General features: G+C 43.2%; 1 protein-coding gene and 1 long non-coding RNA gene across 3 annotated transcripts in view; one reads left to right on the top strand and one right to left on the bottom strand.

Annotated features, from left to right (window-relative positions):
* The window catches only part of MCPH1 (microcephalin 1), a 234,346-nt gene that overhangs the window by 35,815 nt on the left and 174,441 nt on the right, over window positions 1-24,090 (top strand). For both annotated transcript variants that reach the window (XM_049704259.1, XM_033407787.2), the window contains one exon: window positions 13,747-13,855. In XM_049704259.1, the coding sequence (XP_049560216.1) occupies window positions 13,747-13,855 (109 nt within the window). The remainder of the gene's footprint in view (window positions 1-13,746; window positions 13,856-24,090) is intronic.
* LOC125962836 (uncharacterized) lies at window positions 12,730-22,767 on the bottom strand. Its single transcript, XR_007474636.1, has 3 exons — window positions 22,565-22,767; window positions 17,703-17,838; window positions 12,730-13,235 (listed from the first exon to the last, which is right to left on the bottom strand). It is a non-coding gene; the product is annotated as an uncharacterized LOC125962836 (long non-coding RNA).

The following is a 24,090-nucleotide window of genomic DNA, read 5'->3' on the forward strand; positions in this document are numbered from 1 at the left end:
TAGGGTTAGTATGTGTTTTCAAAATATTTATTTTAAAATCATGTCAAGCCTAAAATTAATATAAAACAGTGAGTGTACGGAATTATTTTGGTAGCTAAGACTATCCCGTTCTTGAAGCTTACATTCTCGTTCTCAGTTTTCATCTTGTGTATTCTTTCAGCTTTTGAATAATGCTTAATGACATGCAAATATAAGTCAAGTAAAAAAAAAAAAAAAAAATCTGCTTTCAGGCGGTGTGAGCACCCTGCAGCCCCAGTGCTGTGCACAGTGTGATGGTCCTGCTCTGGGGCTCACCGCCATGTCCAGGGCCCCGAGGGTTCTGGGGCTCACGGGCTGTAGGCAGGGCCCTGGCGTAACTGAATCTCAGAGACGGAATCAGATATTCTGTGTTCCCTAACGTAAGGACATGTAGATTGGTCTTGTTTTACGTCATCCCAAGAGAGAGAAAATCATTGAATATAGGACAGGAAAAGACTTACCTATTGTCTAGCCTAAACCTAGGTCTTTGTTTTATGGTGGTAAAATAAAGACCCACCGATGTCTTAGGTGGTCCACAGTCAGTCCACCTGGTATCCCACCTCTCTCTGGGAGCCCCCCCCCCGCCCCCGCCCAGGTAAAAGCACATGGCCTGCGGGCTACCTTAGACATTCGTAGATGCCGAAATTGCGAAGCGGTGAAGCCCACTCTGTACTCCAAGCTGTACCTCTGCAAATCTTTTATGTTGCAATAAAAGTCTTTTTTCAATTTCTGTTTCCGTTCACTTTTACTCATCACCCTTGTCAGTGTCTAAGATAGATAGTGTGCAGCAAAGGTTGTGAGAAGAGGTTACAAAGACACTCAGTGATAAACGTTAACAGAACAAGAATGGAGGGAGAAACTTCTGATTTTTAGAATAACCTTTGAAATCATATTAACCAATAATTGTTTTCTTTCTAAGCTTTTCATTCTCTAGTTTCATAAAAATACACAAATACATGCTCAGTGTAAGAGAAACTGCTAAAAAGGGTAAAATCATCCTGTCCTACTCTCCTCATCTACCCCTTTCTGTTAGTTCATTTAACAGGGGTTTTGTGCTCCTATCATGTCCCGGGTTCCCTTCTAGTTCCCAGGGAGACGGCAGAGAAGGAGGCAGCGCCCCCGCCCCCCAGAGGTTACATCCTAGTGAGGAGGAGGGGACAGCAGGTGTACGTCAGCATCATGCCAGGTAGCGTGCCGTGTGAGACAAGGGCGCTGGTTAGGTTAGGGAAGGCCTCTCGGAGGAGGTGACCTTGGCTCACAGGCCTGGGCGTGGGAGAACAGGTACCTCGTGGCTGGGGATCATGTTTCAGCCTGAGGAAGCAGCAAGTGCAAATGTCCTGAGGTAGAAAATGCCCACAAGCGCCGCAAGGAAGCCACCATAGTGACAGCTCTCTGGGCTGAGGGAGACGGGCAGGAAGTACAGTCAGAGAGGCCCCGACAAACCTGGGGTGGCTTTGTTTTGTTTTCAAGTGTGATGAGCCACCGGCGGGTTTCAAGCAGGGAGTAACCAGTTGTGATTTTTGTTTTGGATGTAACCCTGGGAGTGTCTGCTAGAGTCAGTCAGCCAGCAGTTGTGTTTCCTTCCAGACATTGTGTGTGTGCGTGTGTGTATGTGTGTGTGTGTGTGTACAAACACACAAGTGCAAGAAGATGTTTTAGGGGGATTTTATCGCATACGTAGGATTACATTATCCCATTGCCTTAAAATCTGTTTTTTTGAAAAATACGTCGTTTCCGTATCAGTATCAACAGAGCAATAGGTCTACCTCATTTTAAAATATGTTTCAGGAGTCAATGAAATTTTTCTGTAATGAGTCAGATAGTAAATATTTTAGACTTTGTGGGCCAGGAGGCAAAATCAAGGTACATAGGTAGTTATACGATGAGAAAAAGACATTTTTACAAAATTTTTATCGGCTGAACTGAAAGTTGAATATAACTTTTTTGTAATACAAGTCTAATGAGAGTAGAATTCTACTTTGGGGGAAGAATAACTTAATTGGGGTTCAGATTGAGTGATCTCATCAAAATTGATCGCTGATGTTTATTAAGGCTGACGTGTAATAAGATTTTACGTATTTCACCTTTGAAAATGCCGTTTCACACAGATAGCCTACCACTCCCGAAGCAGGCGGTTTTCATCGAGCACATGTTGCCTCGGAAGGATCTACAGGCTTTTATTAGTGTCCGCTGCGTGTGCCCTGTAGCACGTCCTCCTGGAGCAGGTGAAGCTCCTCCGCTGTGCAGTCGTGTGGGGTTTGAGTAAATCCCCTTTGCTCTTGCCTCAAGGTCTGCAAAACGTTGCTGGAACTGGAGCTTGCTTGTGGGAGACACATCCACATCAAATTACCACGACAATGGAGATCTTCTTGTTTTAACTTCTGGCACCGCAGGACAGGAAGTATGTAAAGCTGCTAGATGTCACTTACGTGTGGAAATGGCTTTCCACCCCCTGTGGCATTGCTGACCACAGCTCTTCGGATGCCCACCTGAGGTCCGTTTTCACTGTCAACTAGGTAAAGCCGATTCATCATCCTGAATTAGCGCACAGCTTGGCCGATGCTCGTTTCTCAGTAACAAAGGTGGCTGGAGTGGTCCCACGGGTGCCGCGTGGCCACCGGCAGGAGCAGAAGGAAATCCTTTCCACACCCACGCCCTCACTGTGGTCCCTTGGTCTGAGAGAGGCTTTGCTGTGGATGATGGAATTGCATGTCAGCACAGACACGTGCCTTATCTAAACAGATTGGCCATGTCCAATTATTAGGTTCTTTTGGATGAATCATAGTCGCCAGTAGAGGTTGATGAAGGCTAGTTTGCCGTCTTCTGCAAGCTCTGTCTACCAGCTCTGTCTCCAGACACGCAGATATTATAAAACATGATTGGCATGCAGATGGGGAACTGTCCACAGATCAGACCTATAAGCTGAAGTCCCCGGTCTTGTCCTTTAAGTTAACTGTCTGTACCTGATCTGAAAGGTTTAGTAGAGGCAGACGGGATTCTCGGGGCTCATTTCTGGAAACTGGGCAGCATCAGGCCACTAGATAACCCTCAGCCCTGCAGTTTCTTATAGGACCATTTAGGGACCAAGTCTTGGATATGACCCCTGGGTACCAGCTATGGCACGTGCCCTACTCATACGTGGGTAGGAGGGCCCTGTGATATTCTAGCCAATCCATGAATTTAACTGAGAAACATTCCTGGCATCCATTACTCTGATTAACAAGCCGATGATATCACCAGTTACCACTCATTTCTTTCATCCATTTTGCCAGTTAACAAAGCATCTAGTATTGGGCGGGAGGGTTTATAGGAGTTGTCTCTAAAGTGTGATGTTTCTGTGAGCTCACCACTACTGGCGGGGGTGTCTTGATAGGGAAGCAGTAGCTCACGTACTTCATGTCACACAGTCTGTGATGAAATGTGCTAACTTACAGCCTTCACGACACTGTGCTGCTCTGTCTTGGTGCACTAATCCTTGGGACAGAAATGGCAGGAGGGGTCTGCTGGCTTTGGTGGGTTTGTTGGTGGTCACTGCCTGTGTCTCTGAGTTGGGAAGGATTATGAGCCTTGGTCTTGGCTTTGAAGGACAAGGTGACATGAATAGTAGTGTCTGCTTAGAGAAGTGATTAACATGCTTCAGTAGCGGGTTTATCTGGATTATCACTTTAATTGCTGGAGAATTACAGGCAAAAATGCTATAGTAATTGTCTGTAGAAGGTATTTTGTATATTTCTTCATTTGTAACCCCAGGCAGGGAAGAATTGCTTTTATAATTTCAGATTTGTTTTGCAGCCTTTTGAGAAAGTGATAATCTTATTTTGATGTAGTTGATACATCTCACTGAAGTCATCAGCAGATATACCATTTTCAATTGAATTAATTAAAAATATTTCATACATGTTTTACGAAAGCAAAGCCCAGCAAATTATAGGCACTTACGTATTCTTATTCAGTGTAGAACATTTTGTATATTCTGAATATTTCTTCATTTAAGAGAAAGTATGATTTACTATTGTACCAAGTAGGTAGGCATACGTGTACATGTATCCCTTAAGTATTTAAAATTGAAGATTAATTATTGTACTTCTGGGTAATTCAAGTAAAATACAAATATATTCAGAAGAGTGTTTCTCCACACCCTCTTCTCCAGAACCTGCCAGACCACTCACTGGAGGTAAGAAATCCTAACAGCTTGACGTAAGTTACTCAACCTATGTGGCTACAAGGAGGATATTAGAACCCACTGATTATTTGACTGCTTGATTTGTTTATTTGTGTATTTATTCATTTATTCGCTAATCACCTATGTCCAGCACATAAGCACAAGGAGAGTTAATGATGTAAAGCTCTGTCCCTTTCCCTTCAGGAGCTTAGACATGCAGGGAAGACGGAGTCAAGTTAATCCATATGTGAGGATCAGGCAATTCAAAAGATGGAGAGATGACCCCCAATGGGAGAGGTTATATGGTATTAAAACTGATATACGTATTTAAAATCCAGATTTTAATTATCTCTACAATGATTATAAAGGAAAAGATTCCACATCATCTTTTGAAGATCATCATTAGATTTTATTTTTGTTTTCTTGGTTAACAAAGTGAACTTGATATTTTAGCAGATGAATGTGTGTGTGTGTGTGTGTGTGTGTGTGTATTGTCACCTGAGTATTGCTTGTATAGAACTTGTGAACTGGCACGTATCCAAATCCCAAAAGTATATATGGAAAGGATTTTTCCTGGGAGTCTTTTAAGGCTCTTTCCACAGTTTTAATATTCTGCATTCTACATTGTTCTTAAATAATTCATTATTCAGATTTTAGGAGCTCAGAAGAAATTTCCCACTGGGACCGCGTTAACATTTTCTATTGATTAGTATACGCCTTTATTGTTAAAATTATAGATTCTTAAAAATCAGCCTTCAGAAGCCTTTTTTCTTCGATATAGTTGATCTTAGAGTGTCTTGTACCTGTAAATATTAATTGCTTTAATATATTATTAGTAACAATATTATTAGTCTTAATTCTGTGTCTTGGAAGTAGGAAAGTAGGCTGTGCAGGAGGATAGATTGTCGGGAATAAGTTTATTTTGTATTTCTCTGCCCTGGACAAAACATGGACCAGGTTTCTTTTCTTTTTTATTTGTAACATCTTCATTGGAGTATAATTGCTTTACAATGGTGTGTTAGTTTCTGCTGTACAACATAGTAAATCAGCTATACATAAACATGTATCCCCATATCTCCTCCCTCTTGCGTCTCCCTCCCACCCTCCCTATCCCACCCCTCTAGGTGGTCACAAAGCACCAAGCTGATCTCCCTGTGCTATGCGGCTGCTTCCCACTAGCTAGCTATTTTACATTTGGTAGTGTATATAAGTCCATGCCACTTTCTCACTTCGTCCCAGCTTCCCCTTCCCCTTCCCCGTGCCTCAGGTTCATTCTCTACATCTGCATCTTTATTCCTGTCCTGCCCCTGGGTTCTTCAGAACCTTTTTTTTTTTAGATTCCATATATATGTGTTAGCATACGGTATTTGTTTTTCTTTCTGACTTACTTCACTCTGTATGATAGTCTCTAGGTCCATCCACCTCACTACAAATAACTCAATTTCATTTCTTTTTATGGCGGAGTAATATTCTTTTGTATATAATATGTGCCACATCTTCTTTATCCATTCACCTGTTGATGGACACTTAGGTTGCTTCCATGTCCTGGCTATTGTAAATAGAGCTGCAATGAACATTGTGGTACGTGCTTCTTTTTGAATTATGGTTTTCTCGGGGTATATGCCCAGTAGTGGGATTTCAGGGTCATATGGTAGTTCTTTTTTTAGTTTTTTGAGTAACCTCCATACTGTTCTCCATAGTAGCTGGTATCAATTTACATTCCCACCAGCAGTGCAAGAGGGTTCCCTTTTCTCCACACCCTCTCCAGCATTTACTGTTTCTGAATTTTGTGATGATGGCCATTCTGACTGGTGTGAGGTGATACCTCATTGTAGTTTTGATTTGCATTTCTCTAGTGATTAGTGATGTTGAGCATCCTTTCATGTGTTTGTTGGCAATCTGTATGTCTTCTTTGGAGAAATGTCTATTTAGGTCTTCTGCCCATTTTTGGATTGCATTGTATGTTTTTCTGATATTGAGCTGTATGAGCTGCATGTATATTTTGGAGATTAATCCTTTGTCCGTTGCTTCGTTTGCAAGTATTTTCTCCCATTCTGAGGGTTGTCTTTTCATCTTATTTATGGGTTCCTTTGCTGTGCAAAAGGTTTTAAGTTTCATTAGGTCCCATCTGTTTATTTTTGTTTTTATTTCCATTTCTCTAGGAAGTGGGTCAGAAAGATCTTGCTGTGGTGTATGTCATAGAGTGTTCTGCCTATATTTTCCTCTAAGTTTTATAGTGTCTGGCCTTACATTTAGGTCTTTAATCTCTTTTGATTTTATATTTGTGTATGGTGTTAGGGAGTGTTCTAATTTCATTCTTTGACATGTAGCTGTCCAGTTTTCCCAGCACCACTTATTGAAGAGGCTGTCTTATCTCCATTGTATATTCTTGCCTCCTTTATCAAAAATAAGTTGACCATATGTGTGTGGGTTTATCTCTGGGCTTTCTATCCTGTTCCATTGATCTATATTTCTGTTTTTGTGCCAGTACCACACTGTCTTGATTACTGTAGCTTTGTAGTATAGTCTGAAGTCCGGGAGCCTGATTCCTCCAGCTCTGTTTTTCTTTCTAGGATTGCTTTGGCTATTCGGGGTCTTTTGTGTCTCCATACAAATTGTGAACTTTTTTCTTCTAGTTCTGTGAAAAATGCTATTGGTAGTTTGACAGGGATTGCACTGAATCTGTAGGTTGCTTTGGGTAGTATAGTCATTTTCACAATGTTGATTCTTCCAATCCAAGAACGTGGTATATCTCTCCATCTGTTTGTATCATCTTCAATTTCTTTCATCAGTGTCTTCTAGTTTTCTGCATACAGGTCTTCTGTCTCCTTAGGTAGGTTTATTCCTAGGTGTGTTTTTCTTTTTGTTGCAGTGGTAAATGGGAGTGTTTCCTTAATTTCTCTTTCAGATTTTTCATCATTAGTGTATAGGAATGTAAGAGGTTTCTGTGCATTAATTTTATATCCTGCTACTTTACCAAATTCATTGATTAGCTCTAGTAGTTTTCTGGTAGCATCTTTAGGATTCTCTATGTACAGTATCATGTCATCTGCAAATAGTGACAGCTTTACTTCTTCTTTTCCAATTTGGATTCCTTTTATTTCCTTTTCTTCTTTGATTGCTGTGGGTAAAACTTCCAAAACTATGTTGAATAAGAGTGGTGAGAGTGGGCAACCTTGTCTTGTTCCTGATCTTAGTGGAAATGCTTTCAGTTTTTCACCATTGAGGACGATGTTGGCTGTGGGTTTGTCATATATGGCCTTTATTATGTTGAGGAAAGTTCCCTCTATGCCTACTTTCTGCAGGGTTTTTATCATACATGGGCGTTGAATTTTGTCGAAAGCTTTCTCTGCATCTATTGAGATGATCATATCGTTTTTCTCCTTCAATTTGTTAATATGATGTATCACGTTGATTGATTTGCGTATATTGAAGAATCCTTGCATTCCTGGAATAAACCCCACTTGATCATGGTGTATGATCTGTTTAATGTGCTGTTGAATTCTGTTTGCTAGTATTTTGTTGAGGATTTTTGCATCTATGTTCATCAGTGATATTGGCCTGTAGTTTTCTTTCTTTGTGACATCCTTGTCTGGTTTTGGTATCAGGGTGATGGTGGCCTCGTAGAATGAGTTTGGGAGTGTTCCTCCCTCTGCTATATTTTGGAAGAGTTTGAGAAGGATAGGTGTTAGCTCTTCTCTAAATGTTTGATAGAATTCGCCTGTGAAGCAGTCTGGTCCTGGGCTTTTGTTTGTTGGAAGATTTTTAATCACAGTTTCAATTTCAGTGCTTGTGATTGGTCTGTTCATATTTTCTATTTCTTCCTGGTTCAGTCTTTTCAGGTTGTGCCTTTCTAAGAATTTGTCCATTTCTTCCAGGTTGTCCATTTTATTGGCATAGAGTAGCTTGTAGTAATCTCTCATGATCCTTTGTATTTCTGCAGTGTCCGTTGTTACTTCTTCTTTTTCATTTCTAATTCTATTGATTTGAGTCTTCTCCCTTTTTTTCTTGATGAGTCTGGCTAATGGTTTATCAGTTTTGTTTATCTTCTCAAAGAACCAGCTTTTAGTTTTATTGATCTTTGCTATCGTTTCCTTCATTTCTTTTTCATTTATTTCTGATCTGATTTTTATGATTTCTTTCCTTCTGCTAACTTTGGGGTGTTTTTGTTCTTCTTTCTCTAATTGCTTTAGGTGCAAGTTTAGGTTGTTTATTTGAGATGTTTCCTGTTTCTTAAGGTAGGATTGTATTGCTATAAACTTCCCTCTTAGAACTGCTTTTGCTGCATCCCATAGGTTTTGGATCCTCGTGTCTCCATTGTCATTTGTTTCTAGGTATTTTTTTATTTCCTCTTTGATTTCTTCAGTGATCACTTCGTTATTAAGTAGTGTATTGTTTAGCTTCCATGTGTTTGTATTTTTTACAGATCTTTTCGTGTAATTGATATCTAGTCTCATAGCGTTGTGGTCGGAAAAGATACTTGATACAATTTCAATTTTCTTAAATTCACCAAGGCGTGAGTTGTGACCCAAGATATGATCTATCCTGGAGAATGTTCCATGAGCACTAGAGAAAAATGTGTGTTCTGTTGTTTTTGGATGGAATGTCCTATAAATATCAATTAAGTCCATCTTGTTTAATGTATCATTTAAAGCTTGTGTTTCCTTATTTATTTTCATTTTGGATGATCTGTCCATTGGTGAAAGTGGGGTGTTAAAGTCCCCTACTATGATTGTGTTACTGTCGATTTCCCCTTTTATGGCTGTTAGTATTTGCCTTATGTATTGAGGTGCTCCTATGTTGGGTGCATAAATATTTACAATTGTTATGTCTTCTTCTTGGATTGATCCCTTGATCATTATGTAGTGTCCTTCTTTGTCTCTTGTAATAGTCTTTATTTTAAAGTCTATTTTGTCTGATATGAGAATTGCTACTCGAGCTTTCTTTTGGTTTCCATTTGCATGAAATATCTTTTTCCATCCCCTTAATTTCAGTCTGTACGTGTCTCTAGGTCTGAAGTGGGTCTCTTGTAGACAGCAAATATATGGGTCTTGTTTTTGTATCCATTCAGCCAATCTGTGTCTTTTGGTGGGAGCATTTAGTCCATTTACATTTAAGGTAATTATCGATATGTATGTTCCTATTCCCATTTTCTTAATTGTTTTGGGTTCGTTATTGTAGGTCTTTTCCTTCCCTTGTGTTTCTTGCCTAGAGAAGTTCCTTTAGCAGTTGTTGTAGAGCTGGTTTGGTGGTGCTGAACTCTCTCAGCTTTTGCTTGTCTGTAAAGGTTTTAATTTCTCCATCAAATCTGAATGAGATCCTTGCTGGGTAGAGTAATCTTGGTTGCAGGTTTTTCTCCTTCATCACTTTAAATATGTCCTGCCAGTGCCTTCTGGCTTGCAGAGTTTCTGCTGAAAGATCAGCTCTTAACCTTATGGGGATTCCCTTGTGTGTTATTTGTTGTTTTTCCCTTACTGCTTTTAATATATTTTCTTTGTATTTAATTTTTGATAGTTTGATTAATATGTGTCTCGGAGTGTTTCTCCTTGGATTTATCCTGTATGGGACTCTCTGTGTTTCCTGGACTTGACTATTTCCTTTCCCATTTTAGGGAAGTTTTCAACTATAATCTCTCCAAATATTTTCTCAGTCCCTTTTTTTTCCTCTTCTTCTTGTGAGACCCCTATAATTCTAATGTTGGTGCATTTAATGTAGTCCCAGAAGTCTCTGAGACTGTCCTCAATTCCTTTCATTCTTTTTTCTTTATTCTGCTCTGTGGTAGTTATTTCCACTATTTTTTTTTTTTTTTAGCGGTACGCGGGCCTCTCACTGTTGTGGCCTCTCCCGTTGCAGAGCACAGGCTCTGGACGTGCAGGCTCAGCGGGCATGGCTCACGGGCCCAGCTGCTCCACGGCATGTGGGATCTTCCCGGACCGGGGCACGAACCCGTGTCCCCTGCATAGGCAGGCGGACTGTCAACCACTGCGCCACCAGGGAAGCCCTGTTTCCACTATTTTATCTTCCAGGTCACTTATCCATTCTTCTCCCTCAGTTATTCTGCTTTTGATTCCTTCTAGAGAATTTTAAATTTCACTTATTGTGTTGTTCATCATTGTTTGTTTGCTCTGTAGTTCTTCTAGGTCCTTGTTAAAAGTTTCTTGTATTTTCTCAATTTTATTTCCAAGATTTTGGATCATCTTTACTATCATTACTCCGAATTCTTTTTCAGGTAGACTGCCTGTTTCCTCTTCATTTGTTTGGTCTCGTGCGTTTTTACCTTGCTCCTTCATCTGTTGTGTGTTTCTCTGTCTTCTCATTTTGCTTACCTTACTGTGTTTGGGGTCTCCTTTTCACAGGCTGCAAGTTCGTAGTTCTTGTTGTTTTTGGTGTCTTTCCCCAGTGGCTAAGGTTGGTTCAGTGGGTTGTGTAGGCTTCCTGGTGGAGGGGACTAGTGCCTGTGTTCTGGTGGATGAGGCTGGATCTTGTCTTTCTGGTGGGCAGGACTGTGTCTGGTGGCGTGTTTTGGGGTGTCTTGGAACTTATTTTGATTTTACGTGGCCTCTCTGCTAATGGATGGGGTTGTGTTCCTGGCTTGCTAGTTGTTTGGCATAGGGTGTCTAGCAGTGGGGCTTGCTGGTCGTTGAGTGGAACTGGGTCTTAGCGTTGAGATGGAGATCTCTGGGCGAGCTCTCGCCGATTGATATTATGTGGGGCTGGGAGATCTTTGGTGGACCTATGTCCTGAACTCGGCTCTCCCACCTCAGAGGCTCAGGCCTGACACCCCGCTGGAGCATGAAGACCCTGTCAGCCACATGGTTTTTGGGAAGTCTGAGGTCTTCTGCCAGAATTCAGTAGGTGTTTTTCAGGAGCTTTTCCTTGTGTAGATGTATTTTTGATGTATTTGTGGGGAGGAAGATGATCTCCACGTCTTACTCCTCCGCCATCTGGAAGCCATGTCCCCTAGTCTTCATGGACCAAGTTTCTCTTAATAAATTTAATGGTTTTCTGAACTGTATGTTCTCATGCTGCCTTCGCCTGGTTCTGCCTCCAGAGAGATCTTCCCTTAGTATCAAAAGTATCTCTTAATCCTGCTCATTTCCATGGGGTGAGGGAAGGTAGTGATTTAACTAATTGACTCTGAGAGGCGAGTGAGTTCACTTTCTCACCTTGATGTATCAGTATTTAATGATATTGATGATCCAGACAAATTTCTGAATGGGGAAAATTCAGGCAACATAACAATAATAAACAGCCTGGGGTTGTGAAGTTCTTTTTCTCTGTATTTGATCCTTTTTTGAAAATCGAGGCAGTGAATCACTTATATAATGAAGAATGAAAATGGGAGAGAAGAGAGTCTAGGATCTATGACTGGTCCTGGACGATTGATAACACCCATCACCCTGGGATATGTCGAAGGAAGAACAGCTACAGGGTGGACCGTGGCACGTCAGCTGAAATGTCTCGGGGGCGTTCATGATAGGTGTCCGTTAGGGGGTTGGGTTTATCAAGTTGCACCTCAGGTGGGAGGTCTTAGCAAGGGACATTGAGCTAGGACCCTTCAGTAAAGGATGACTTCATGGGCTATGGTGAAATCACCTTTGAGGCAATGACAGCCCACTTAAGGAGCAACCGTAGCAAAGAGTCTCCAAGAGGTAGAGAGCCAGGAAGATGGGGCCAATGTTTGCTCACTGATCTGCCTGTTCTCACCTTCCTTGGCACTCTCAGCTGCTTTGGGTTTACTGATGACACCCTTAAAGAGAACATATTAGTCAATGACTGTAGCTGTTGTGAAATGCTCTTTTAATGTAACCACATAAGAAATCATTTGCTTGTATCATTTTGTGACTGCATGATTGTGAAAACATGTCATTAGCAATGTCAGTCTGTCTTAAGTTTTAAATGGCTGTAATGCGTAACCTGGATCTTTATGTCTACAAGGTGCTTTAAAGCCTATTTCATTGTTCTCAGCTAGAACTGAGGCAAAATGAGTGCAAGTGGGAAACGTAGCATAGCTAGATCTTAGCACAAACTGTTGTATGCAGAATGTCCTTTTACGTGCCCTACTAACCCGTCCACTCCAAGTAAGATCTCTATTTAGCTAGCTGCAGCCATCGCCGGGGCTGGGCAGTCACCTGGGACTGAAATAGGACTGGGAGAGAAGTGAAACACAGGGAGAAATATAAGCTTGCTGGGGAGATGGTGGGATCAGCATGTGACTGGTTCGAGCCTCCGAAGGAATCCAGTATTGGGGTGTATAGGTGGGTCAGGACCTGACCTTAAAAGATTTGGGGGGCCCAAGTTGAAGATAACTAGTTTGAATTCAGTGAAATACTTAAGCATTGTTGTTCTGCATTTTGTTTTCACTGAGCTAAAACCCCATTTTTGAAAGAAGAGTTAAAAGTTTTAAATCAGATCCTCCAAACTTAATTAGATCTGTTTTATCAGAGCATCCTATTTTATGGAAATATCTGCACAACAGTCACTCTCATGTTATATGATTTTTAATTCCCGATGGCTCTTAAATCATTTTAGCCTTGTATCATGTTCATTTCTCTATGTCTACATTTTGTGTTGGGTTGTGAGCTCCCTAAGGGCAGAGACAGTATTTGTGTATCTTCGCATCTCTGGTGGGCGGCCCCTGAGCACTAGATATTTGTTGATAAGCCCGTCAGTGACAGAGGGGGATGACATGGAAGGTGGGTGTGTGGCACGGCAGTGGCCGGGACCTGAGCATCCCCGAGGCCGCTGTGTGCCCTTCGTGTCAAGGTGCGAATTCTCCTACTGAGACCGTGTAAGTGGTGGCTGGTACGCTTAGTCCTTCTTCAAAGTATCAACAAAGTCAGACATCAGGCAAACTATTTGGGGAGGAAAGAATGAGCGTAGGGAGCACAACATGAAGTCGTAGCAGTGGATGAATCAAACATTTCACACTCCATTGTTGGCTACTTAGGGTTTCTACACCGTTTAGCATCTGACGAGACTGGATTTCACGTGATGAATATCTTCTTTTTGGTTTGTGTGTCTTCATGACAAGAGGTTGGTCTCAGGTGGAAGTCTGTGGGGAGTAAAATCACCGCCTGTCATTTGTAGATTGTAACCTGAAACTTTGTACTGAAGACTGTTGGCTGGAGTAACTCAGACTCACCCCAAAGCTAAGGTTACTTATTTCCTCTAATACAGAACTGCCTTCTCTGAGAAGCTGGGTTTTGGTCAGTATGTAAAAACCTAAGAATTGGAGTTTGAATAGTGCATGAGGTATAGGCATCATTTTGCATCATCACAGGATGCATGGGATTCTGTCGAACTGGTACATTTTCATGTGACAGGCACAGTTGTTTCTGACCCTTGAGTTAGTGAATTGCTTGGGATATTGGAGTGGAATAAACTGAATGTTCTAACTAGATCTCAACAAGCAAGGAGTATGCAATGTTTATTTTAGAAGGCTATACTTTCTTATTACCACAATGCATAAGTAAATTAATTAAAAGTTTTTTCTTCAGCTTAAGTTGCGTTAGTATTCAGTCCATGTAGAGTGCTAACTAATCTTCAACCCACTTGGGTTTTAGGTGTTAAAAGAGGACCAGCAAGGCATGATGTTTTGGATGGCTCATGGGAAGCTTCAAGGATCTCGTCAGACCTCATGAGGAATCAAGGAAGAGAGAGAAAGGCCAGAAGGTTGGTGTGTGAAAATATTGTTTGAAACTTTCCGATGCTGAGGCATCATGATCTGCTCTGGGTTAATGAAACATAAACTCCTCTGCCCAGCTTGTATTTGATTTTTAAAAATTAATTATGGGTGGATGTTGGGAAACTCTGACAATAAAACCAAGAACGTTGGTCACATCCAGGGCAGAGAATTACTGTTGGTGGAGCAGGCCTCCTCTTGCCCCTTTGCCAGCGCATTTCTCGCTTGTAAAAATGCCGCCAGCTTCCCTCGAGCAGGGAAGGTTGGTCGTGCCAGCAACTGCTGTTGTTCTGTAGTCTGAATAAACAGTCACTAGGTAGGAGGTGAAGAACCCAACCATCTTCCATTTGTGAGCTAATCATGGTTTGACCCGAAGCCATCGGAGGGAAAGGTTTTTGTACTGAGGCTCGGGCACCACTTCTCTGTGGCTGCAGCCTCGGAACCCGGCTCTTTCTCTGAGGCTGTATGGCGCTCTCATTGCCCTGGAGGCTTACTCGGATAATGTGGGGAGGGCTTTGCATTTGTTGATTCTTCAGCATCTACCCTCATTGCTGAACTTTTGAATTAGCCACTCATTATCTTGGTACAGCTTTTGTACCTGCCCCGTGGGTGACCCCGGTAGAGAGCTGGTGCCCTGCGGCTGCATTTAGGTTTTGCTGCCCTGTGTTCCAGTCTTCTTCCTAGTTGCAGCATGGCCACTTAATGTTTTTCCTTTGGAAAAATTAAGAAAAAACCCTGTTTGGCATTCATTCCACTGATACTTATGAAGTGTGCGGTGCTATCTATGTCCTGCTCCTCCGGATGCGTTCCGTCAGTGCTGAAGGGAGTGATCACTGCTGATTCGGTGTGAAAGAATCGCCTGGAGGACTTTTTTTTCCCAAACTCCTAATGTGCTTCTCACCACCCCCTCTTCCCCTTTGGTAAACATAAGCGTGTTTTCTACGTCTGTGAGTCTGCATTTTGTAAATAAATTCATTTGTGTCATGTTTTAGATTCCACATATAAGCGGTATCGTATGATATTTGTCTGTCTCTGTCTGACTTCATTTAGTATGACAATCTCTAGGTCCATCTGTGTTGCTGCAAATGGCATTATTTCATTCTTTTTTATGGCTGAGTAATATTCCATTATATATATGTACCGCATCTTCTTTATCCATTCATCTATTGATGGACATTCAGGTTGCTTCCATGTCTTGGCTATTGTAAATAGTGCTGCCATGAACGTTGGGGTGCATGCATCTTTTCGAATTAGAGTTTTCTCTGGATATATGCCCAGGAATGGTAACTCTATTTTTAGTTTTTGAGGAACCTCCATACTGTTTTCCATAATAACTGCACCAGTTTACATTCCTACCAACGGTATAGGAGGGTTCCCTTTACTCCACACCCTCTCCGGCATTTATTACTTGTGGACTTTTTGATAATGGCCATTCTGACCAGTATGAGGTGATACCTCTTCGTAGTTTTGATCTGCATTTCTCTAATAACTAGCGATGTTGCGCATCTTTTCATGTGCCTGTTGGCCGTCTGTGTGTCTTCTTTGGAGAAATGTGTATTTAGGTCTTCTGCCCCTGGAGGACTTTTTAAATGTGCAGATTCTCTGGTCCTACTTGAGACCCTCTGAGTTGGCATTTCCCAGGTGATGTTTACATCACAGCAATGAGCTGTGAAAGCCCCACATGGAGTAGAATCTCCTTCTTCACAAGAAAGAAACCGGTACTCAGGGTAGAAAATTCACCGTGGGTACCACGTCTCCCTCAGGGCAGAAGGAACAGAACCTGGATCTACTGTCTTCCATGTGGCCTTCTTCCTAATCCATTTCTTATCCCCATTCACTGCACAGCCTTTTCTCTGATGTATCGAGAACTCGCCACGCCTGAGGGCAGTGGCCCCCAGCGTTGCCCCACATTGCAATCACCTGGGGATCTGAATTTTGTTAAGATTCCTGGCTCACACCCCCAGACAGCCTGATGTCATTACTATGGGGTGCCTCTTGGGCACTAGGATTTTTTAAAACTCCTGAGCTAATTCTAACATGAAGCAAAGTTTGGAAACCACTTTTGTGCCTTAGGGACTTTGTCTAGCATAGTTCAAACAAGTAATTTATCCTGGAAGAAGTTCTGTTTGTTTCTAAACACGTCTCATATAAACTGATTTTATTGTTTAGACTTGTAAAAAACAAAGACAAAAATTTAAAATCCTGATTTGTTTGCTTATGGGATAAGCGTTTTTAAATTTAGATACCAATATAGAGATGAATGGTCATGGTCTATCATTGCACAGGTTAAAACAAAGGACAATAGAAATTTCTTAAAATGCAATTTAAAAGTTTAAAGATACAGCTTCCTGGCAGTTTGAGATCTTGGAGTATGGGTGTGGGGAGTGGAGTTTATATTGTTATGTTATAGCAAGTCAGCAAAAACACTAAGTTTAGTTGACTGGTATTAAAAGTCTACCATGGAGCTGCACAAGGATTGTGAATTGGTGAATTAAATACAGGTCTCTGATCTGTAACTTACAAATATAATGTTAGTCTTGAGGGTTATGATAGTATCCAGTCATTCCCTTTTTTCCCTACCAAAACTGAGGTCTTACCTGCTTGCTTTTGTTCCTTATTAGGTTTCAAGACAACCTGTGTTAAACTGAAATTTCAGACTTTTTAACATAGTCACGTTTTTATGTATAAGTATATATAAGGGATTAGATTCCATCGAGCACAACAATTGTTGACATTTCCTAAAAAATATCTTGTAATTGGATTTTAATGTTGAGTAAAGCAACTTTACAGGAAATATCTTTCATCAGCTAATAATTAAAGCACGTGCCTCTACTGAAATGGAGAACTGTTGGGTCTAGAGTATAGGATTGCATTTTTACATTTTCACATGGGAGCTAGCGTCCATGCTGTTTCCGTCAATATGAAAACGGTTTGAAGCGGATGTGTCCCAGGACCCTAGTGATCTTTTTAATCTTAAACTTGACGTAGCACCTACGGGTAATGTCCCTTCTGGGCAGCCCTGCAGAGCAGGCCTGTGAAGCTGTGAATCCTAAGTTCTGTGCTGTGTGACAGTGCAGTGTGGAAAGTGGGCAGCCTGTGGGTAGGGACCACAGCCTGGGTAGGAGGTGTGGCCTGGGAAGGATGCTGGTGCATCCAAAAAAGATGCTGAAATCAGCCCCAGCAGGTTCTGGGTGAACTCTTCTCATTCTTGGTTTTCTGTAGTTTTGCTGCAACTCTCCCTGAGTATTGCTTTTGTCATCAACCTGCTGCAGGGTCGCAGGTCTTCAGGTCTTCCATCTGCTTTGGAGAAGTCTCATTTCTCTTTCTTCCACTTCTGGAAATTCACTCACATGTGTTACCTGAGCCTTGTGTATCCCATGCCTTGTGATTTTTCTATATTTCTATATTTCTCTCCTTTTTTATCTCCTTATTTCATTCTGGGTATTTTCTGCTGATTTCCCTTTCACCTCTCCCTCTTTATATTATAGGTGTACTCTTATGATAAACCTATATATTGCATTTGAAAACTTCATTATTGTATTTTTCAGTTTTTGTTATTCTATTTGGATTTTTAAAAATTTCTAGCTTTCTGCCAAAATTATTAATTTTGTCTTTTATTTCTTTATGCATAATTAGCATTTATTTTGAAATCTAAACCAGGTGACTCTGTTTTCTGGCTCCCCTAGTTTCTGTCTTTATTATCTGTTGTTCCTCTCAGTTTTCTGTCGTACGTTCCTCTAATATGCTTTATTATTTTTGGCATGTCTTCCTACCAGGAGTTGAGATGACCTGAGGCTGAGCCTCTCTCTCTGTGAGGCCAGCTCTCCCCTTGCTCACCTGAGGGTTTCTCTTCCTCCTGTGATTCACTGTCCTATCAGCTCAGCAGTGTCTCCGAATCGTGGGTTTGTGTCCGTCCAGCTTTACTAACTGTTCACGATGGGGAGGTTGTTCCGAACTACTTAGTCGATCCTTCCTGGAAATAATGGGTGAATTTTAATGGCCATTAAAACAGGTTTTTTTTCTATAATTAGAGATGGGATAAATCCTTCTCTGAGAAAAGAACAATGAGAGACCAAGTCAGCAGAATTTTTCAGATGAACGTGCAAGTCATTGGTTGCAAAAGACACACTAACTATCTCTTAAAGAGGGAAAACATATAATTCAATAAAGAATTACAAAATCTCAGAGCTGCAATTTCCATTAGTGATTATTTGGTTTAGTACCCACTTTTAGTGGGAAGAGTCATTTTGTACATCAGTGGGAAACTATCTTTTTTAGACTTATTACTTTTTTTTTTTTTTTTTGCGGTACGCGGGCCCCTCACTGCTGTGGCCTCTCCCGTTGCGGAGCACAGGCTCCGGACGCGCAGGCTCAGCGGCCATGGCTCACGGGCCCAGCCGCTCCGCGGCATGTGGGATCTTCCCGGACCGGGGCACGAACCCGTGTCCCCTGCATCGGCAGGCGGACTCTCCACCACTGTGCCACCAGGGAAGCCCAAGACTTATTACTTTTAACATATGCTTATAAATTCATTGAACCTTTTATATTTTGAGACTCCAGTTAAGCAATATCATCACCTCCATAATCTTAGCTTACAATACATGGGTCATTGACAAGGAAATCTATTTCTGCCATCTTTTCACAGGGAGAAATATAAAATGTTGACAGATCGTAGCCTGTCTTGTTAGTTGCTTGTTTAATATTGTCAGACATAGAACCTGAAGAAGATAAATATAACATTAATGCTAGTGATATGGTGAATGCATATGAAAATGTGGGGTTTTTCCTCCAAAGTGTTTATTCTACTACTTCTGTTATTCTTGTTATTTTTGTTCAAATATTATTATCCTTAACAAAATTTTTCTTTTTTTAAAAAATTAATTAATTAATTAATTTTTGGCTGCATTGGGTCTTGTTGCTGCGCGCGGGCTTTCTCTAGTTGCGGCGAGCGGGGGCTGCTCTTCATTGCGGTGCGCAGGCTTCTCACTGCAGTGGCTTCTCTTGCTGTGGAGCGCGGGCTCTAGGCGCGCAGGCTTCAGCAGTTGTGGCTCGCGGGCTCAGCAGTTGTGGCACGTGAGCTCAGTAGTTGTGGCTTGTGGGCTCTAGAGCGCAGGCTTAGTAGTGTGGCGCACGGGCTTAGTTGCTCCGCGGCATGTGGGATCTTCCCGGACCAGGGCTCGAACCCATGTCCCCTGCATTGGCAGGCAGGTTCTTAACCACTGCGCCACCAGGGAAGCCCCCCAGTTTTTCTTTTAAGGTAAGTCATCCACTGGACAAGAAAACCCAGCTTTCCTTAGTGGCTGTGGTTTTAAATCTTGCTTTGGGGCCCTCTCTGCCTAGCAGGATTGCCCGTCAGAGGGTGAACTCTGGGTCAGAGCACAGGAAGTGTCCAGGTAGCTCTCACAAGCTTGGAGGCTTAGACAGACATGAAGGGCCAAATACTTCAAATTGTACAAGTACACTTATTTTGACTGTGGTTTAAAAAAAAAAAAAAAAAGACACTACACACTAGATCAAGTGCTTAAATGTCCAAGTTTCTTAAACAGAGCAGAAAGCAAATGAATAACGGTTTACATATGTTCCAAAAATTGCTTGTTCTCACATTTTTACTAGGATATGAGCCCTCTAGGACACGAGCTTTAATCTTTTAATACTCATCGTAATACAGTATGACACACAAAATTGGTGTTTAGTAAATATTTGCTGAGTGAATAAAGGCTGCACGAATTTCCCTTCTGCTTTTTGAGTTTATATCTTACACCATTTCTGGTGCTTCTAACCATCACACAGTGATGTTGTAATCATCATAGTATACCTCATTTCTTTTTGAATATTCTTCCTAAACTTGTGAAATGGTCTCGTATTAGTGAAAGAAGGAAGGTTTCCATTGCAGGACATTGTTGCCACAAGCGTTGATTCCTGAGCCAGACTCCACTGTGTGGTGGTTCTGTCACACTGAACAAGTAGATTAGTATTTCTGTGCCTCTGCTTCCCTTTATATTAAACAGGCATAATAATAGCGCCAATCTCAAAGGGTTTGTGCTAATTAAATGAGTCGAAACCTGCAAAGAGTTGAGGATGATAGATCCCTGATATTCATGGGCACTCAGCAAAAGTTAGCTCTGTTTTCCAGCACAAATGTGGGTGAAGATGACATCCACATATGGACTCAAAGCAGACTGGGGGGGTCACTCTGCCACCCGCTTCCCTCGCCCCCCCAGAGACTGGCACGTGTCTGTAATGAAAATGGCCCTCAAGGTTCCAGTATGGCCCAAACTATGTCTCTTCCTGGATTCATTGACCACAGTCATGCCTGGGCCAGAACGGCACCTCAGGGCATGGGGGGGAGGGAGAGCTGGGGTGCATTTTTGAGAAGCCCCCCACATGGTTCAGACGTGACGATCATCCCCCCAGGTGAGAACCTGTGTTGCAGGGTTAGATGGAGCCTCGTCTCTTTAGGTCTCTAGCGTGAAATCAACCCCCGTCGCCTTACCCGGAGGCAGACAGTGTGCGTTTCCCGGTCCCGGATCCCTGCTCTGGTGATTTGCTTCCCTCTCTCTTCTCATACCATTACAACTGCCTGAAAATACCCGGGCTCTCCTAGGAGACCTGCGTGAGGTGTACCTAACGTGCTCACTGTCGCTGCTCATCGTGGCCGTTCCTCAAGCACCGAGACCTCTTCCAGAAAGAGCTTTCCATCTCGCCATCACGCGGAGGTGCTGCAGAGAACTCCCAGCGAGCCCTTGTTCGGAGGGCAGTAGGTTTGGAATCACAGCTTGTCCGGGTCGGGCTTCTCCGAAGAAGGAAGCTTGCAGCCGAGAGAAGGCAGAAGGGAGGCCACAGGGGCATGAGAAGATACGCTGGGCCGTGGGGCGGCCGTGGGGGCTCGAGCGCAGGTCCAGCCTGGGTGGGTGGGCTGTCCGGGGCAGGGGCCAGGAGGGCTGGGGAGACGGAAGCCTCCGGAATAAAGAAGTCGGGTGTCTGAGCCACGTTTCGTGTTCTTTTCCCCGGTGTCTCCTCTCCTCGGAAAGGTCCCTGAATGAGCCCTTCACAGCCCTGCTGGAGACTCCGCTGTTTCATGAGTGTGCTTTACAGTCTGCAGTAATTCCAGGACTTGTCTCTTTGCCATGAGATAGTGTGCTTGGCTGCAAGCATATAATCTGGTGGGCCGCTTTGTTTTTAAGTTTAACTTTCAAGTTGAAATAGCAGTGACTCATCCACATGACAGGTGATATTTATTTTGTTTCTTGACAGTTCCGCGCGAGCATGTTGTTACTACTCAGGGGAATTGGCACACTTCCTGGAGGATGACACCCTCTGTAACTTCCACGTAAATAACTCCATTGTTCAGACACCTCCTGCCCTCCACCGATGGGGCCTGTCTCCTGGGGGGGGCCTTTGAAGACAGATAATTAGAGAGATGAGCTGGCAGAGACTGCAGGCACCCTAGATTTCAAGCACGGGTGTTTCAAGGATCCGCCATCCCTTCGATGAACCGTTTCTGGCAGAGCGCGCCCAAAGCTGGCAGTGGGGGCGCGGGAGTGTGTTGGTTATGCCAGGTGTCGCGCCCGCCCCCAGATGTGGCTCCGAAGCCCTGGGAACCCGCGGCCTCTCGGTGGTGTAGCAACTGCTTTTGGCTTTGTTAGCGTGTTGTTTTTTTCTTGTTGTGTATGAGAAGAAAATATTTATAGAGAAAACATTCAAAGAGCATCTTCAAGCGGCAGCACCTTTTCTTTACTGTATTTTCCGCGCCCCGTGGCTGTCGTTGTGCATGTTCTAAGGTGTGTGCTTCAGAAACCCTCAGGTGTGTCCCGTACGGGAGGTGCTTGGTGTGAGAGCCGCTGGGCTGGCGCTGAGGCCATTCACCTGAGCGCCCACAGTCATCTTGGGCCACGTCAAGGTAGGGGCCAGGGTAGAGCCCCCCACCCCCTGCGGAGGTCATGAGGCCGAGAGAGGAAACTGCCAGAAATCCTGTTACCATCTGCCAGTGGGCATTGGGCAGGCTGGGCCAATTTGAGAGGCACCTTCCAAATGTGAACAGTCACAGCTGCCGGTTCCTAAGGTCTAGCTTGCTAAGTAGGACCTTTGGGGGATGTTAGCCAAGCGATAGTAAACCACAGTAACCTAGCTTAGAAATATCAAATTCATCTCTGTAAAATATGCAAAACCTATGGGGGCTTCCCTGGAGGTCCAGCGGTTAAGACTTCGCCTTCCAATGCAGGGGGTGCCGGTCCCATTCCCGGTCGGGGAGCTGAGATCCCACCTGCCTGGCGGCCAAAAACCCGAAAACATACAACGGGAGCGACATTGTAACAAAGTCAATAAGACTTCAAAACGGGTCCACGTCCAAAATAATCTTTAAAAAACATAAGCAAAACAGTAACTTGCCGAAGTAGCAAGCGTGAAACTTTAAAAAACCCATCAGAACGGCTTCTTTGGGAGTAAAGGAACTGAAGAGAAGGAAGAGAAAGACACGGGTGCACTCGGGTCCACCTCGGCCCCTGCCGCCCTCCCCGTGTAAATACTCATTCTTCACCGACAGCCGCGGCGCGGACCGTTCCTGCCTGCGAGTGGATTCCAGGTCCCCGGCCCCGCCCGGCTCCCCGGCTCACACCGGCTCTCTTCTCAGACCGCCCGTCCACGCTAACCGTGGTCGCTCTGCTTCTCGTAGCAGCAGCTGGTTTGGGAATATGACTCACTTCGGCCCAATGAGATGCGAAGGGAAGTCTTGCTGGGAGGTTTCTGGAAAAAAGCCTCCTCTCACTTGAGCCAGCCCTGGGAAGAAAGCCCTCCGAGCTTTGTTATGGCTGGACGCGCCCGGGGGAAGGAACCGCGCAGCCCGAGGACCGGGCCAAAGAGCGGGCCCCGGGGAGGAGGCAGGAGGGGGCCCTCCGATCTCACGGCTTCTTCCCACTGACGTCAGAGGGATGTTGCGACAAGGGACCCAGCGCTGCGTCTGTGATGTTGCTAGGCTACGCCAGGACGCACACATACGGAGACGCAGTGCTGCACCCACGTGTCCACAGAGCTGGAGCTCACTTTAAACGTGGGTGGTTTTCCCAAGCAGGCTTTTCATGTCTGCTCTGGAGGAGCGGCGCTGCCCTCTCCAATCACAAGATATTTATTACTTCTTTCCTTAAGTCTCTTCAACTCTCTCGACTCGGGTTCAAAGTTATTGCTTTCCAAATAATACTTAAGAATATGAATTATTGGATATTAGCAGTTAAAAAAAGAAAGAAAAACAGCATTATTCAGATGGAAAGGAGTTAAATGGAAGAATGACAGATGAAACCACAACTCAAAATCAATGAGGCATTATTATAGACTGTTAGAAAATAAAATAGGACGCATTTCAAATAGATTTTGTCATATGCTTTTGTGGCTTTTGGATATGAGTTCAGATTTAGTTCATCTGTCAGTGGTGAGTCGGTGTAGCGTACAATGCCTGTGAAACGGGGCAGCCTGGCCTGGAGGGGTCCTTACTCTGGTCTTCATCATCAGTGACTTTAGTTTCAAAAACTGCCCCTTTTGAACTTATGCTATCTTATTTTTCTGCAGAAATGTCTTCTGCTCTTCACTTCTGAATAAATTCACGAGTTAAAATCCAATTCTGTTCATTTTAAAAAAGGCTCTGAAATCTTTCTCAGCATTGATCGGATTGCAGCTTTTTTCTTTGCTTCTGGTATTTTTTACCATGTCCCTCCAGCTCCTCGGGTGAAGTTTGAACACAAAGGTGGGGCAAAAGATGGGAAACTAGGAATCAAAAACTGCGGAGGAGGGTGCGGCTGTGGTGGGAGCCCAAAGCACCAGGGCCGGAGGGGAGAGGGGTGTGTCTTTTTGTCTTTTCTTTCTTTCTCTTTCTTCCTTTTTCTTTCTTTCTTTCTTTTTCTTTCCTTCTTTCCTTTCTTTTTTCCTCTTCTTTCCTCTTCTTTTCTTTCTTTCTTTCCTTTCTCTTTCTTTCTTTCTTTCTTTCTTTCTTTCTTTCTTTCTTTCTTTCTTTCTTTCTATTTTTATATTGGAGCATAGTTCATTAGCAGTGTTATGTTAGTTTCAGGTGTACAGCAAAGTGTGTCTTTGTCTCAAAGTAAAAGGTCTAGCCTGGACATCCCATGAAATTGCATATTTTCCCCCAAATCTACCCCTCTTGTTTCCTAAGGGCCAGACTTGGTGAGTTTAGGGTATATTGAGAGTATATGGTGAAGGAACTTAAGCCCTTCACTGGACC

The sequence above is a fragment of the Orcinus orca genome, chromosome 21, assembly GCF_937001465.1.
Source record: "Orcinus orca chromosome 21, mOrcOrc1.1, whole genome shotgun sequence".
In the NCBI taxonomy this organism is placed as follows: domain Eukaryota; kingdom Metazoa; phylum Chordata; class Mammalia; order Artiodactyla; family Delphinidae; genus Orcinus; species Orcinus orca.